The sequence below is a fragment of the Rhinatrema bivittatum genome, chromosome 1 (genome assembly GCF_901001135.1).
Source record: "Rhinatrema bivittatum chromosome 1, aRhiBiv1.1, whole genome shotgun sequence".
NCBI lineage: Eukaryota > Metazoa > Chordata > Amphibia > Gymnophiona > Rhinatrematidae > Rhinatrema > Rhinatrema bivittatum.
In genome coordinates, this window is record NC_042615.1 from 752,003,164 (window position 1) to 752,019,744 (window position 16,581).

At 42.9% G+C, this 16,581-nt stretch overlaps 1 protein-coding gene across 4 annotated transcripts in view; it reads right to left on the reverse strand.

The window, feature by feature from the left end:
• Window positions 1-16,581, reverse strand: part of NIPBL (NIPBL cohesin loading factor) — a 1,214,062-nt gene that overhangs the window by 848,380 nt on the left and 349,101 nt on the right. For all 4 annotated transcript variants that reach the window (XM_029578690.1, XM_029578673.1, XM_029578682.1 and 1 more), the window contains exons 8-9: window positions 11,366-11,459; window positions 10,171-10,806 (exon numbers count right to left, since the gene is read on the reverse strand). In XM_029578690.1, coding sequence (XP_029434550.1) covers window positions 10,171-10,806; window positions 11,366-11,459 — 730 coding nt within the window. The remainder of the gene's footprint in view (window positions 1-10,170; window positions 10,807-11,365; window positions 11,460-16,581) is intronic.

Here is a 16,581-nt window from a genome sequence, read left to right on the forward strand (position 1 = left end):
CATCAATCTTCAGCTCCATGTCTGGGCAGCTGATGGATGGCTTTCCCCAACAGCTGCACAACAGGAAATCCCGGAAGCCGCATTCTCAGCTGACTGCTCAGTGCCGCAATGATTGCAGCAGAGGCAAACTGCTGAGTGTACTGGGGCCGAGGGGGGGGGGGGTGCGAGGAGGCTTGGGATGTGATTTCTGCAGCAGCAGCAGCAGCATGCATGCATGGCCTTTTTTTCTTCCCGCGTGCCCAGTAAACATAACGTCCTCTTCCGGGCCACAGGGGCAGGAAGAAGAAAAGGTCACGTCCCTGTGCCGGCTTCCACAAACACTGCTGCCATTCCCCTCGAGGCTTTAATGTGCTGATAGCCCGGGCAGGAACGACAGCAGTGTTCGTCTCACTGAGGTGGGGGGGGGGAGAGAGCAGCGGGTGCATGACACATCTGCCAGTGCTTTGTGACACACTAGTGTGCCGCGACACACCGGTTGAGAACCGCTGGTCTACGGCACAAAACGACTCTCGCCCCCAGCCAGGGCAATCAATGGCATGCATGTCAATTGATGGCACCCTGGCACCTCGATGATGCCAAGGATGACCATGGCACTCAATGGCAGTCCTGGTCCCCAACATTTTCCTGATATCGATGCATCATTGGTAAGCTGGCACAGGCATGCATGGGCAACCATTACTGAGCATGGCACCAAAGGTGAACCGGTAGATGTAGTGTATTTGGATTTTCAGAAGGCGTTTGAAAAGTCCCTCATGAGAGGCTTCTACGAAAACTAAAAAGTCATGGGATAGGAGGCGATGTCGTTTCGTGGATTACAAGCTGGTTAAAAGACAGGAAACAGAGAGTAGGATTAAATGGTCAATTTTCTCAGTGGAAAAGTGTAAACAGTGGAGTGCCCCAGGTACCTGTACTTGGACCGGTGCTTTTCAATATATATATATAAATGATCTGGAAAGGAATACGACGAGTGAGGTTATCAATTTTGCAGATGATACAAAATTATTCAGAGTAGTTAAATCACAAGCAGACTGTGATACATTGCAGGAGGACCTTGCAAGACTTGAAGATTGGGCATCCAAATGGCAGATGAAATTTAATGTGGACAAGTGCAAGGTGTTGCATATAGGGAAAAATAACCGTTGCTGTAGTTACATGATGTTAGGTTCCATATTAGGAGCTAACACCCAGGAAAAAGATCTAGGCATCATAGTGGATAATACTTTAAAATCGTCGGCTCAGTGTGCTGCAGCAGTCAAAAAAGCAAATAGAATGTTAGGAATTATTAGGAAGGGAATGGTTAATAGAACAGAAAATGTCATAATGCCTCTATATCGCTCCATGGTGAGACCACACCTTGAATACTGTGTACAATTCTGGTCGCCGCATCTCAAAAAAGATATAGTTGCGATGGAGAAGGTACAGAGAAGGGCAACCAAAATGATAAAGGGGATGGAACAGCTTCCCTATGAGGAAAGGCTGAAGAGATTAGGGCTGTTTAGCTTGGAGAAGAGACGGCTGATGGGGGATATGATAGAGGTCTTTAAGATCATGAGAGGTCTTGAACGAGTAGATGTGACTCGGTTATTTTCACTTTCGAATTAAAAAGCCTTCAAGTATTTTCTATTGACTCAACCCTCTTAGAAAGCACTCCCTGTTCTTGAATCATAATAGACTGGACACTGCTAATTTTTCCCAATCCTGTTTAAAGTTAACAAATTTATTCTCATGCTCAAATAATTGTGAGTCACATTGAGAAACCTTTTGCTCCAGGTTCAGAGGCAAAAGAGTCCAGTTTCTTAGCAGACACAGTCAAAACTTGTCCAAACTTTGCCATAAATTCCCATATAGAATCAAGCGTAACCTCCGCTTGTTTTTCTAAAAGGTGAGGGAATTAACCCAAGGGCGGCTGGCCTGAAGATCTAGAACTGGTAACAGTCGCAGCCGTGTGCAACCCAGAAATCACGGGAGAATGGAAAAAATGCTACAGGGTATCCACTATCAGGGGAGCCACATCTGAAAGCTGAAGATATGGCAGGCCAGATGCCAGTAGCTCATGGCACCCTCCTGTACGGACAGCAGGACAATGTCATCTTCCTGTGCCTCTGCGATTAACTGAGAGGGATTGTGTCTGAACAGCAGCGGGGCAGTTGATCATGGGGGCTGAGGGGAAACCTCTTCCCCTGGCAAGACTAGCACTCCTCTGCTAGAGCTTTCAACGGGAGTTTCACAACCCACAGTTTCAGGAGCAGGGGATGTGAAAGAGGTGATCAACTGCTGGCCAACAAGTTGAGGTGTTTTGAAGGGATAAACCCTCAACTTCCCCTTATGCTTGGAAGCCATAAATAGACAAGAAAATTCGACAAGAAACCAGGAGATACGCAAAGTACTTCTCAGAGTTTCACTTCATGAGGCCAACTTGTGCCCTTCTCCATTAGTTTGTCAATTTGATTATACTATGTCCTCCATTACCAAAGAGATTGATTTAGCTGCTCAGAATCATCACCATTAAAGAAATTTTCAAGCGTGGGTAAATTCCCAATATCTTCTGTGGTAAAGACCAAAGCAAATTTAATTCAGTTTTTCAGCTTTTTACTTGTCTTCCCTGAGTAACCCTTTTACCTTCCATCATCTGACAACCCAACCAACTCCCTCACAAGCTTTTTGTTTCAAATGTACCTGTGAAAGTTTTATCAGTTTTTGGCTCTCTGGCAAGCTCCTTCTCAAATTCTCTCTTGGCCTGTCTTACTACTGTTTTACTTCTAACTTGCCAGTACTGATGCTCTTGCCTATTTTCTTCATTTGGGTCTGCTTTCCTGTTTCTGAGATGCCCTTTTGGTCTTAATTGCCTCTTTCACCTCATCATTACACTATGCAGGCAGCTGCGTGGAGAAGTAATAGCAAGGTGCCTTTCCCTTGCAGTGGGCTTCAAGTCATGTTAAGATCTAAATCTGCTGTATTTGTTGAATATCACCCCTAGAATTTGTGCTATATTAGATCACCTAATGGCCTGAGCAGAGCTTCTTGCTTTCCTTGTTTGGGAGGTGTGCATTATGCAGTAAAACTAAGCTGCTTTATTGTCTACAAATGACCCCATGTTGGTTATTGAATAATGATGTAGCTACTTTAAAGTCTGCACTGACATCTTTATTTGGAAGAGGAAAGGACTGGTTATCATAAATTGATGTATACAAAATAATTTGGAGGGCTTAATCTCCCATATTTTTTTTCTATAATGCAAGTCTGTCAGCTGTGTTTTCTTTGGGAATGGATCTTTTTAGATTTTAAATATTGCACCCCAGGGATTAGTTGAAGCTCATTTCATTCCCATGTTGGCAGTATACGCAATACGCCTGAATGATGCCAAATATGCCAAAGGGGCTTATTCTGTACCCATTATTTCAGCCTGTGGCACAGGTATGGCATTATAGATATGGTGCAGTAAGCCCTACGTAGTATCAGAAATTTTGCCCATAGTTGGCAATGCTGAGTTTTTACTTGGTTTAGTAAACCCAGGTTTTAAGCTTTGGAAAGTTAGAGGTGTGAATACAATGTGAGACATATTGTAAAGCTCGAGGTATTATATTTACTTTTGAACAATTGTGTGCACATTTTGAGCTAAGCATTTTTATGCTTATATGCAAATTAGATATTTTATGAGATCTTTAATACAACAGAAACCTTTATTCCAAATAGAAGCTTTGGAAGGAAAAATGCATGTTATAGGCAGAAAAAGCTATAAACTTTTCTACTTGAAAAAATTAAAACTAGTCAAAAGTGGCACTAAACAATTAGACCATCTATCTGATTACTGGAGTACAGAATTAGGGTCGGAATGACAGGACAACATTCTTTGCTAATATTAGGAAATCATCTATTGATGCACATTTTCAGGAAATGCAGTTTACAATATAACACCATTTTAAAGATACTGTGAAAGCATATAAAATGGGTATCACCTAATCTGCTATTTGTAATGCAAAATAGTTAGTCACTTATAATTTCAATTTATGTCCTAATAGCGGTACCCAGCCATGCGTTGCAGTGGCAGAGTCAGGTTCTTTACCCTCCCTCCCCCTTGCTCATTTACCTCAGTCACTCATCCTCCTCCCCCTTGGTCACTCACCCCCCCCCCTCCCCCCCTCCCCCACTCCAACTCTCTCTCCTCACACTCACCTCTCCCCTCATTCTCCCTCCCCTGACACTCACCTCCCCCCTCATTCTCCCTCCCCTCGCCTACTGCCTACCCTTCAGATCAGAAAACCTTTGTCTTTCTATTTCTATGGGAACCCTCCCACCCCAAACCCCCCCCAATCCCAACCCTTTAAATCAAATAATAACCCCCCACCCTCCTGCCCCCTCCCAAGACCTGGAAAATTAAAATTGTTGGTGCTACATGTGGTCTGTCCCTGGGCATCTGTGTGCATTATGTAGCCAAATAGGGGAGTGCCTAACCAAATTTGCACTTCCAAATTTGTTTTGTGGTCTGGGGAGGGCTATTTTGGTGCGCTCCCGAGATTGTGCAAGTTTAGTGTATGTATCTGTGTGTGAACCTCCCCCCCTTCCCCCAAAAAACAACCCTATGAGAAAAGTTCTCTTAAACTAACCACCCCACACTCTCCTGCCCCCTCCCCCAACCCTGCGAAAAACAGTAGCCCACCCCTGCCCCCCCCCCCGAGTTGCTGAATGAATGAAACCTGCCCCCCCTCGTGACCCCTCCCCAAGATGTTCGCAATAAATTCATTACAACCATCCACCCTCCAGACCCCCCCCCCGAGACCTGATAAAAAATGTCAGTCGGTGGAGCGGGAGTTCAGGAGCAATGTATTGGCGTTGGTCCGTCGGCTGTGAACACTGAAACGGGTTCCGACGGCCCTTTGCCCTTACTATGTCAGTGGGGTGGAGCAATGGCGGCGGTAGGTCCTCTGACATAGTAAGGGCAAAGGTCCGCCGGCTGCCAGTCCTGAAAATGGCGCCGAGGGGCCCTTGCCCTTACTATGTCACATGGGCTACTGCCGCCATTGGTGTCCCCGAGTGGTACAGTAAGGGAAAGGGCCGTCGGCGCCATGTTGATTGCTGGCAGCCGACGGCCGTAGTGCAGGAGATGTGTCCCAGACCGGTCCTGCCCCCCCCCCCCCGCAGCCTCCCAGACTTCTGTCAGGTTTTGTGTGTGTTGTGAGGGCCTGGGAAGTAAATCAATTTGGCATGTGTGTGGGGGTGTGAGGAGGGTGGTGGGTGTATTTTATCTGTAAAGGAAATAGTTATCTTCCGGCGAAAAAAGTGCGCGAATGTGTTGAAATGGAAGTGAAACGTGGACCTGGACTGGCGAAATGATTAGTATAGCGTGTGTTAGTGTAAGGTGTAACAGATGGCGCTTACGTCCAGCAGATGTCGCTGTTTTCTCAAAAAACATTTTAAACCTATTTTACCTGTCACAGGTGTGACATATCTGTAATATAAGTACAGAAGAACCTTCCTGTATGCGAAATGAAGGTTGTGTCCAAATTTGAAAGCAATCAGTTCAGTGGTTTCTGAGATTAGCGATTTTGTCCAAACTATTTAACATTTTTATTTATATAGATAATGTTTTATTTCTGGATTGCTGTAATTATTGTTCTTGAATGTATCATTTCCTGTAAACATTAGCTCCCTCTTGTGGGCATATAGACTTTCCACAGGCTATAAAAAATTCATATAAATTGTGATATTAATAGCTAAGTATTGAATTTTATTACATTGGCTTAAAGATACTATGCCACCACATATATTATGGTACCAACATATGACTAATTGGATGCAGTCAGAACATTTGGATGTCATTTACACATCACAGATAGTACCCAAAGTCTATTTATAAATCGGGAAAAGTTTTTATTTGCTTTTACTGTTTCAGATTAGGGAATGATTACAAGATATACAAGACTATTATATGGTTAACATAATGAAGGTTTAATACATTATTCTTTTCTCTCATTTTTTTGATATTGTATGCATGAGGTATGAGTGGTTGTCTTGTCTTTATGTGGTGCTATGGTACCTTTCAGTGATTTTTTTCTTGGTAAAAACTGATGTAATATTGTTATGATTCTACCAGTTCTGTGCATTTATTTTGGTGTAAATTGTGACATCGGATTCAGACAACAACAACCAAGAAGGCCCTGAGTCCTACGGTCTGAAGTACTGATACTCAGGCAGAAGGGAAAAAGCACAGGACTGCTTCTACGGCAAAGTCTATAAGCAATGCATGTCAAGCAGCAATGTCTGAATTTTCAATAAAGCACATCACCCAAAAATTGTTGCCAGCTGATATTTTTAAGGGTTATCATAAAGCTTAGCATTACTGCATGGAGCAGCAGTTACTATTCTTAAGAGAAACATGGAGGTAGCCTGCACAGAGTGGCAGTTGCTACCTAGAAAAGCTTGCTTGGCAGATTGAATGGACCATTTGGTCTTTTTCTGCCGTCATTATTATGTTACTATGTCAATGCTGGCTTTGGATCCTACTGTACTGCAATACTGCATCTGCTAGAAATAAAATTTTAAAAAAGGCCCCAAACATTGATTGACTTGTTAGATCTTCTATTAGTCAATTCAAAACGATTTCACCGTTTAACAAATACTCTGCTATTCCATCTACTTTCATAAACCACAGGCTCCTCTAATTAGCTGACTGAGCATTTAAAAATGAAGATAATTCAAACTTGCAAAGTAGGGGAAGGCTACAAAATGCTTCCATGCTTCCAGCTAACAATTTCAACCATCTGAAAATCTGTTAAGACATGGAAGTTACATCGAACTGTTAAGGTCAGGGCAAGATGTGGAAGACCAAGAAAAATCTCTGATAGAGCTGCCAGAAAAAGTGTGCTTATCTTAAATGGGGTTCTCTGTAGTTGGCAAGATGAATTAGCCATGACATGTGTGTGCATCATCTGAGGGCACCAAACAGACTCTTCACTCCTATCGCATTGAACTTTTGCTCTACTGAGCATGCATGGGAGTTCCCATGCAAGAACTGCCTCATGAGCCCCTCAGTTGATTGCAGAGCTTAGCTTTAGTCAACTCTCCAGTGAAGGGGGCTGGTATTAACCATGGCTAATCCATCCTGCTGTCTATACAGAACCTTGTTTACAATAAGCAAACTTGCTTTATCCATCAACAACCAGGAATGAGTTAGCCATGATACATGGGGAGTCCCAAGCTAAGGGCTGCGCAATGGTGATCTTATTGAAAAAGCAACCCGGACCCCTGTGTAGAGTGGATGATTGGGAGAACAGGCTGTATAAAATTGTTTGCTCAAAGTTACTGTCACTTCTTGACAGATTGTCCTGACAGTGATGGGACATAAATGTGTAAAATGTTGACCATGGTGCAGCTTTGCAAATGCATTCAATAGGCACGGCTCGCAGATGAGTCACTGAGGTACTCACTTATTGAGCCATGACAGAGTCTGATTTGGAGGCAGCCACAACATAACAATGGGCCATACAGTTCTCCAGCCAACTGAACAACATGTGCATGGCAACTGCTTTTCCTAATTTGTTAGGATCATAAGACAAAAAGTTGAGAAGCTTGAGAATGCAGGTGAGTTCTCTTCAGATAATAAACTAAGACCCTACTGCAGTCCAATGACTTATCTTCATGTGTGTGAGGTCTTGGAAAGAATTTGGACATCACAATGGTTTGATTCAGATGAAGAGCCAAAACTACTTTTGGCAGAAAACTGCATTTACAGTGAGTAATGAACCAATGCATGAAGCTCACTGACTCGTCTAGCCAAAGTAATGGAAACTAGGAACACTGCTCTCCAGGTGAGGAACTTCAATGGAGCAGACTCTGATGAGCAAGGTGGTTTCATTAGTTGTGCCAATACAATGAAAAGATCCCATGGCACTAGTAACTTAGTGACTGTAGGTCTCGTATGCCACAAGCCTTTCATGAACTTCAACACTAAAGGATGTATGGATATCGGTTTGCTACTGACTTGAACATGGTAAGCCACAAAGACACAGAGATACTTGACCAATCATATACTGAGGCCTGAGGAGGAGAGAGAATAAGTACTGGAGCAACTCATTTGGCTCACAGGAAAACAGGTCCAGGGAACTTGCTTGATACAAAGATGAAAATACTTTTCATTTAAAACAAGCTCTTCTAGGAGAAGGCTTCCTAACAGAGATTACAATATTTTCAGTGATGAAATTAGTAAACATTCAACTTCCATGTTGTCAATTTAACAGAGGGAAGGTTTGGATGACAGATGACACTTCATGTGTTAGCAAAGTCAAATTGGATTCTAGGGGGTTTGGAGGGCTGACTAAAAATTGAACAAGGTAAGAGAACCACATTTGTCTGGGCCATGCTGAAGCAATGAGGATCGGGTATATCCAGTCCTTGCATGTTTTCTGCACCATTCTTGCCACCAACGAAAGTGCTGATGTCAGGCCCAATGACCCCCCTGCAGCACACAGACACAGGGTGAAGGTAGCAAGGGGGTTTACTAGAAATGTAAACACTAATAGTTTCTGTTATACAGCACTGCAGGTAATATAAGTTTTCACAAAGGATAAGGCTTGCATCTAATCCAGCGAAACAGTCCAGGTCTTTTCACAGTGATTCCTTCTAGTGACAATATAAACATAGCTTGAGACAAGGCTTCACAAAATATATATACACACCCCCTCCCCCCCACATCTACATCAATCATATTTCAAATGTGCCTCAAATACCATCTCTCTAAAAATGCATACAAACACGTGACTAGTACAAGTCCCTTTGATAGGAAGGAAACTGACATCCTATAATTCATTTTTACAGTGGTTGCTGCCTATTTATTCTTGATGTAAGTTCCAGTATTTTATTATGTAATGTTTTAATTTCTTGATGCATTATATATGTTCTGACTGTGAACCGCCAAGATCCATGGAATGTGCAGTTAAGAAATGATTTTAAATAAAGTAAATCTCTTATGGGAGGGTTTGTCAAATACCTTCTGAAAATCCAAATTCACTATATTCACCAGTTGACTTTTATCCACATGTTCATTAACACCTTCAAAAAATATGGAGCAGATTGGTGACGCAAGACTTCCCTTGTATAAATTCATGCTAGCTGAACCATTAAATCATGCCCTTCTATATGTTCTATGATTTTGTTCTTTAGAATACTTTCCATGATTTTTCCCAGCACTGAAGTCAGACTCACCAGTCTATAGCTTCCTGTCAAAATGCTTCTATGGACTTCTGAAAGTGCCTCCCAAAAAGGCAATTTTTCGTTTTGTAGTCCCCAATAGGAAAAAGTACTCAAAATGACATGAGGTTTTGTACATTATAACCTGATTGTAAACAAATCACTAATGGGATGGAGATAGAGGCAGCAGAAAAATGATACAAACAGTTTTATTTTACAAATTGCCCTCTTCCTGGGCCAGTCTGCTTTTTTCTTTTCTGACCTGAAGAAAGGACCCTAAATGGCTTCAAAAGCTCAAATACAAAATTAATTCATAACAATTTTCATGTTGTTCCAATAAAATGGTATCAAACTGAAAGAGTACATTTCAGGGGACAAAGATACTTGAAAGAAAATATAACCTTCCATTACTCAAGGTTGTATTTACTTGTGAAATTTATAGTGCTATATTTTAGCCTTCAGCACCAATGGAGGAATATTTTAGCCTCAGTTGAGAAGATTACATTGTAGTGCTGCTTTGTGTTTTAGCATATAACAAAAGTCAAGTACTTGTTCATATGTAGCTCGCCAGTCTGGTGAAAATTGTGCTTCTATATCACTTTCAAATGCATACATGCTACAAAGAGTAAGCTAAAGACCAGATAGGAATCTGCAGTATTGCTTAAAATAGAAAGGTCAAGCATTTAAGACTATACTACTATAATGTTATGGTTGCCAGATGAGTGTAGGAGAGCCACTAATTTCAAGCTACAAGGCTAACGGTCAAGAATTTCTAAATACTTTTCAGACACTGCAGCAGACTTAATAAAAAATGTATCTTGCCCAGTCTCTGTGACAAAAAAAATCCTAAGGTTTATTTTTGGTAGAGAAGAAAGAGCATTTAGGAACTTTAGGTGTTCATACAAAAGGGAAGGTGAAAAATTATGCAAGGGTGAAATAATTATAGAAAATATTCTCCTTTCACTGAGTTAACTGTCCAAATTTTACCTTTATCCTGAACTTCTTTTGAAAACCGCTCCCTTTCAATCGCAGATTCCCGTTCTATCCGCTCGATCTCAGCCAATGCATCCAGTTCTACTTCATCATACGGTGTTATAGTTCCTTGATGCTGCTGAGGCTGTGTTTGGGATTGTGCCACAGCAGACTGCGATGGTTTTGCAGGAATTGAAGTGTTATGTTGTAAAACAGGCACTTGTTGCGCCTGAAGGAATGCTGTCTGTTCATGTTGCGGCAAACAAGCAGCAGCATTTAATGGCCGGTTAACATCCTGGGGAGTAACAGGCGTTTTAGAAGTCTGTCCTGGGTACTGTACATTAAAAGAAATATCATCTTCCGTAACATTACTGTTTTCCATACCAGGAAGCAGATCTCCCTGTTGGTCCATATCTGAAGATCTTATTCGTGAAAGCCTTAATGTAAGCTTGGTGGAGTCCTTGGAAGGAGAACTAATGATATCATACATTGCAGACTTTTCATTCTGGTCTTTTTCATCCTTGCTCAGTTTCAATTTCTTTTGTTTCTTTTGCTTTCTGTCAGGAGAATCTAACAGTATGTCTGGGGGAGCATCTCTAGGTGATGAATAGGGTGGAGGCTGAGACTGTAGGATTAAAGGTGGTCTTGATCCTAGAATAAAATTTGAAATATTAAATTATTGTATTAACACAAGTTTCTGTTTTACACGTTTGAAGCAAAATTAAAGTTTTACTGATCAGCTTACAGATTACTTCACTACGGTATCATTTCTATCCATGACATAAAATGAGAATGTTCACCTCAACTAATTACACAGAATGTTAAAACAAACTCCACTATTAGGCTAGTTGTTCCACTCACAAACAGCTGAGTGAGAAGTACAACTTTTTTTCATTTTGCATTCTCCCCACCCCAGGATTTTCTCTCAGCTAACAGCACTGCAGGGGAAAGTCATCTCATTTCCAGAGACACAAGTTGAGAACTAAACTAGGAATACGGATACTTCTCAACTTAAAGCACTTTCTTCTTCCCAGCTGACACAGAATGAAAAGTACAGTGTTTTTCCCACTAATATTGATAATTTTAGTAGCTGGTATGGAATACTCTTTCCTCTCCCCTCCAATATTCTCTTAGAAAGACATTAGGAAATGTATGTATGAACCAAAGACCACATAGCTACCAGTCACTCAATTACAGTTATAGGAAGTACCTTTAGGCGTCCCATCACTTCCAGCTGGGGAACACACAGACTGTGGCGACCTCAAGGAAAAGGAAGCAGCATTTCTTATTGAAGAATCGCTGTCCTAAAATACATTGACAGAACATTCTCACTCATAAAACATCAAGTTGTTTAAAAAGAAAAAGAAAAAATCAAGAACTACATATTTAGTTATGTTAGCCCAACCTAAATGAAAATAAATGCCCCTGCACATTCAAATTTGACCACGAGACAAGTTACAAAAACAAATCTTTTCAACTCTTGCCCTTCAAAAAACAGGCAGCTCAGCCATAAAACTAATATGAATTACTGCACTAAGGGAGAAAAAAAAAAAAAAAAAAAAAAGAGTGCTTCCTCCAAGTCCACTGCCTTACTAAATCCAATAAAGAACCACTCACTTACACATTCTTACCTAATAGTGGTAAACATTACTTTGATATTTGAGTATTATATCAATTTTAGCAATGATCAAGCTCATTTGTTTAGGATCCAAATACACAAAAGACTGCACAGGGATATAATCCCCGTATCCATCAATTTGGATGCAATCACAACAACACAAAGATAGGCATCCCAATAACATCTTGAAAACAAATTATGACACTATCAGGTTTTACCAAAAATTGAATGCTCCCACTGTGATACTGCTAATACACATTTATGATTTGGAAAAAAAAGCAAGTTTGCTTACCGTAAACAGTGTTTCCGTAGATAGCAGGATGAATTAGCCATGCTGTCTGGGAGTGCTTGCGACCTGAAGTAGGCGGAGTTTCCTCTGAGTCACAGAGCTTTGATTCTGTGCGCCTGCGCAGTGATCTTCCCGCGCGTTTCCCCTCTTCTCCTCAATTTCTTTGTAGCCAAGCAAGAGGTAATTACTAAGTGACCCTTGTGGGACTGTCTAGGGAGGAGGGAGGGATCGCATGGCTAACTCATCCTGCTATCTACGGAAACACTGTTTACGGTAAGCAAACTTGCATTTTCCCGTCGATAGCAGGGCTAAATTAGCCATGGGACTTCCATGTCTGGAAGTCCCAAGCTCCCGAGTTGTGTCCATTTGGTGTGTTTGTAGGTCAGGACAGCAACCCATATGGTAGTAGACAGTCTCATCGGTTTTGAAGAGTCAACAAGGCTGCTGTGCCCAGCGCTGCATCAGAGGTTGCTTGCTGTTGTAGACAATAGTGTGACATGAAGGTATGGATGGACGACCAAGCTGCCGCTTTGCAGATATCCAGTAATGGAACCTTGTTCAAGTGGGCAACTGATGCTTCAGTGGCACGTATTTGGTGCACCTGAGGCTTCTTGTGAAGTTTGATTGATCATTTATTGTAACAAAATAGAATGCACTGTGATAACCAAGTGGCGATGGTTCTCTTAGAGACAGGTAGACCAGGATCATTTGGATTAAAGGAAAGGAAGAGCTGAGAAGGTCTTTAAGGAGATTGAGTCCTTTTGTTTATAGTAGGCCAGAGCTCATTTACAGTCGAGTGAGTGTAGAAGTGTTTCACAATCATTGTTGAGAGGCTTTGGCATGAAAATGGGAGAGTGATGGTTTGATTAAGATGAAAAACAGAGACCAGCTTAGGAAGGAAGGTGGGATGAGGACAAAGGGTAAACTTTGTTGTGGTAGAATTCTAAATAAGGAGAGTAGTGGACTAAGGCTTGTAACTCACTCTCCTAGCTGTTGTGATGGCCACCAGGAATACTGTTTTCCATGTTATTTAATGTGACTGGTGTCTAATGATTCAAAGGGGGGCAGCATTAGCTGCTCCAAGACAATGTTCAGTTCCCATGGTACAGGTGGCTTTGTCACCGGTGGTCTGAGACGAAGCATGCCCTTCATGAATCTGGAGAACAAAGGATGGTTAGAGATGGGCAGGCCATTATGAGAGTGATGAAAACCTGCAATAGCACTGACATGTACTCGGACGTAGTGGTCAAACCCACTTGGTACAGCGTATAAAGATACTCTAGTAGCTATGGCAGTGGAGGAGAATGGATCTAGGTTCCATGGCTTACACCACGTTTGGTAATGATGCCATTTGCCAGCATAGTTATGTCTGGTTGAAGGCTTCCTAGATGTGATAAGGATATCTTCTACTTGCAAAGGTAGGCCTAGGTGGTTTAATATTTGCCTTTCAATCTCCACGCCGTGAGATGGAGGGATTGATGCATTGGGTGGAGGAGGGAGCCTCCTTCTTGTGTTAACAGTCGCAGATGGTTCTCCAGCGGTATTGGTGGGCGTATGGAAAGTCGCATGAGATACTCATACCATGGTTGTCTCGGCCATGCTGGAGCTATGAGAATCATGTCTGCTATGTCTTGAATGCATTTCTGAATTGTCCTTGATATTAGTGGAATAGGAGGGTAGGCATACAGTAAGCCCATCATCCATGGGATGAGGAAAGCATCCAGGCGTAACAAAGTTTGCTGGGGTAGATGGAGCAAAAGATCCGCGTCTGACGGTTGATTTCTGTGGCAAAGAGGTCAATTGTTGGGAAGCCCCACTGTTGGAAGATGGTGAGGGCCACATCTCTATTTAAAGTCCATTCGTGTGGGTGAAAAACCCTGCTTAGGCGGTCCGCCGTTACATTGTCCAGACCTGGAAGGTAAGTGGCCTGGAGGGATACTTGGGCTGTATTTGCCCATTGGAGTATTCAAATTGCTTCTCGACAGTGTCCATGAACCGGACCCTCCTTCTTTGTTTGCATAGAACATGACGACTTGGTTGTCTGTGTACACCATGAGACGTTTCCCTTGGATTTAAGAAGAGAAGGTCTGAAGCGCTCTTCAGATTGCTCGCAACTAGGAGATTTATTTGGTACGTGGATTCTTGTGGAAACCAAAGTCCCTGAGTTTTGAGGTCATGGAGGTGGACTCCCCAACCTTTCCTGGAAGCATCCGATGTGAGCGTTAGCTGATGAGGGGGTAACCTGAAGGGAGCTCCTGATAGGTTGTTTGGAGAGAGCCATCACAATGTCTGCTTTCATTGATTTGGTGAGTTGAACTCTGGAGTTGAGGGGTTGCAGGAATTTTGACCATTGATATTTGAGGCCCCATTACAAGTGGCGCATGAGCAGTCTCGTGTGGGGAACTACACTTTTGGGCCACATGGCTGCTGCCATGTGGCCCAAAAGTTGAAGTACTTGGCGTGCCGATGCGTGATTTTGGCTGTATAAGTTTTGTGCTAGGCCGCAGAGCATCTGCATCCTGTCCTGAGGGAGGTAGGCTCTCTTCTCTACAGTACTGATGAGAGCTCCTATGAATTGTAGAATTTGTATAGATTGTAGGTGTGATTTCTCGTAATTGATGAGAAACCCTAGTGTCTGGAGAAAGTTGATTGTGCGTAGCATGTGTGCTTGTAGCGTATTTGGATCCGATGCCATTAGCAACCAATCGTCGAGATAAGGGAATATCTGGATCAATAGGTGTCTGAGATGAGCCACCACCACTGCTAAACATTTTGTGAATACTCTTGGGGCCGAGGACAGGCCAAATGACAGAACTTTGTATTAGTAGTGCATGTTCTGAACTTGAAAACAAAGGTAGTGCTACGAAGATGGGTGCATGGTTATATGAGAGTAAACATCCTTCAGGTAGATTGGCTATGCTCTATCGTTGGGCTGTAACAGCAGTAAGATGTTCTTGAGAGAGGTCATCTTGAACTTCTCTTTCTGGATATGTTTGTTGAGGTTTCATAAATCCAGAATGGGTTGGAGACACCCCCCCCCCCCCCGACTTCTTTGAGATTAGGAAGTATTGGGAATAGAATCCCTGATTTTGCTGTTGAAGAGGGATTGATTGAATAGATTTCTGAATCAGCACATTTGTATCTTCTGTGTTGAGGGATGGTAAGTGGGAAGATGTACTTCGAAGAGGAGGTATGTGGGGAAGAGATGGGAGGGTCAAGAAGTTCAGGCGATAACCTTCCTTGATTATGTTGAGCACCCATTGATCTGTGGTGATGGACTCCAGTTGCTGTAAAAGTAGCGTATACGTCCTCCTATCAATGCTGGTGGGGGTGGCTCTCTGGTACTCAAAAAGTAGGTGGTTGCTTTTGCGGTGGTGCAGCTGTCTGTTTTGGTTGTCGCTGTTGAAGAGGCCTGCCCCTTGATTGATTGGGTTGTGATGAAGGTCGTGGTTGACCATAGTGCTGAGACCTGTTAAGGTCTAGAGGGTGCTCTTTGGTAGGACCTCCTGCGATAGGATGGATAAAATCTTTGAGGGCCCGTGTGCGTGTTCGAGGGGGTGGTGAGAGAGTACCACCATGCTCTGCTCTTTTAGATGGGACACTGTTTCCCCAAACTTGTCACCAATAAGTTATCACCCACAGATGGGATATCTGCCAACATTTATTGAACGTCGTCACAAATTGCACTGGCTTTTAGCCAAGCAAGTTGCCTGGCTGCTATGGCTGTTGAGGAAGCTCTTGCAGAAGATTCAAAAGCCTCATAGACTGATCTAAGCAAGTGGCGGAGAACTTCTTCGATGTCTAGGAAGGCCTGTGGGAGGGTGTTGTCTTCAGCCAGAAAAATAGGGTGCAGTCTTTGAAGACACACATACAGATATTGTGTCATGTAAAACTGATGATGATGTATTTTTGTAGACAATATTGCTAAATGGCACACACTTCGGCCAAAATCGTCCATGCATTTGTTATCTCTTCCCAGGGGTGCATTTGCATGGATCTTGGAGCTTTTGCTAATGCCGACTCAACTACAATGGAGTTATTGGGAAGTTGAGTGGAGTCATAAATGGCAGAATTTCTCATTCTGTATTTTAGATCTGTTTTACGAGATGCAGCAATGGTGGAAAAAGCGGTTTCCCACATCTTGTGCAGGACCCCATCAAGGACCAAATGAGGGGCTAAGGCAGTTGGTTCTGGTGGCATCTCGAATATTTTAAGAATTCCCAGCATCTCAGCTCTGGGATCGGGAATTTTACCTGTTTCCACCTGAAGATTTCCCACCTTCTCAATGAATTTTGCATATGAGAGGTCCTCCGGCGATCCAGGGATTGACTTCCACAGCCCCAGCTTCCATAGGCCCCGCACGGTTTGCAGTAGAGGAGGACCAGAAGGCTCATCTGCATACTGCTCCCAGCATCCCCCGGGAGAGGAGTCCAGAGGTCACCGCAAGCAATCCAGGGATTGACTTCCACAGCCCCAGCTTCCAGAGGCCCCACACGGTTTGCAGTAGAGAAGGACCGGA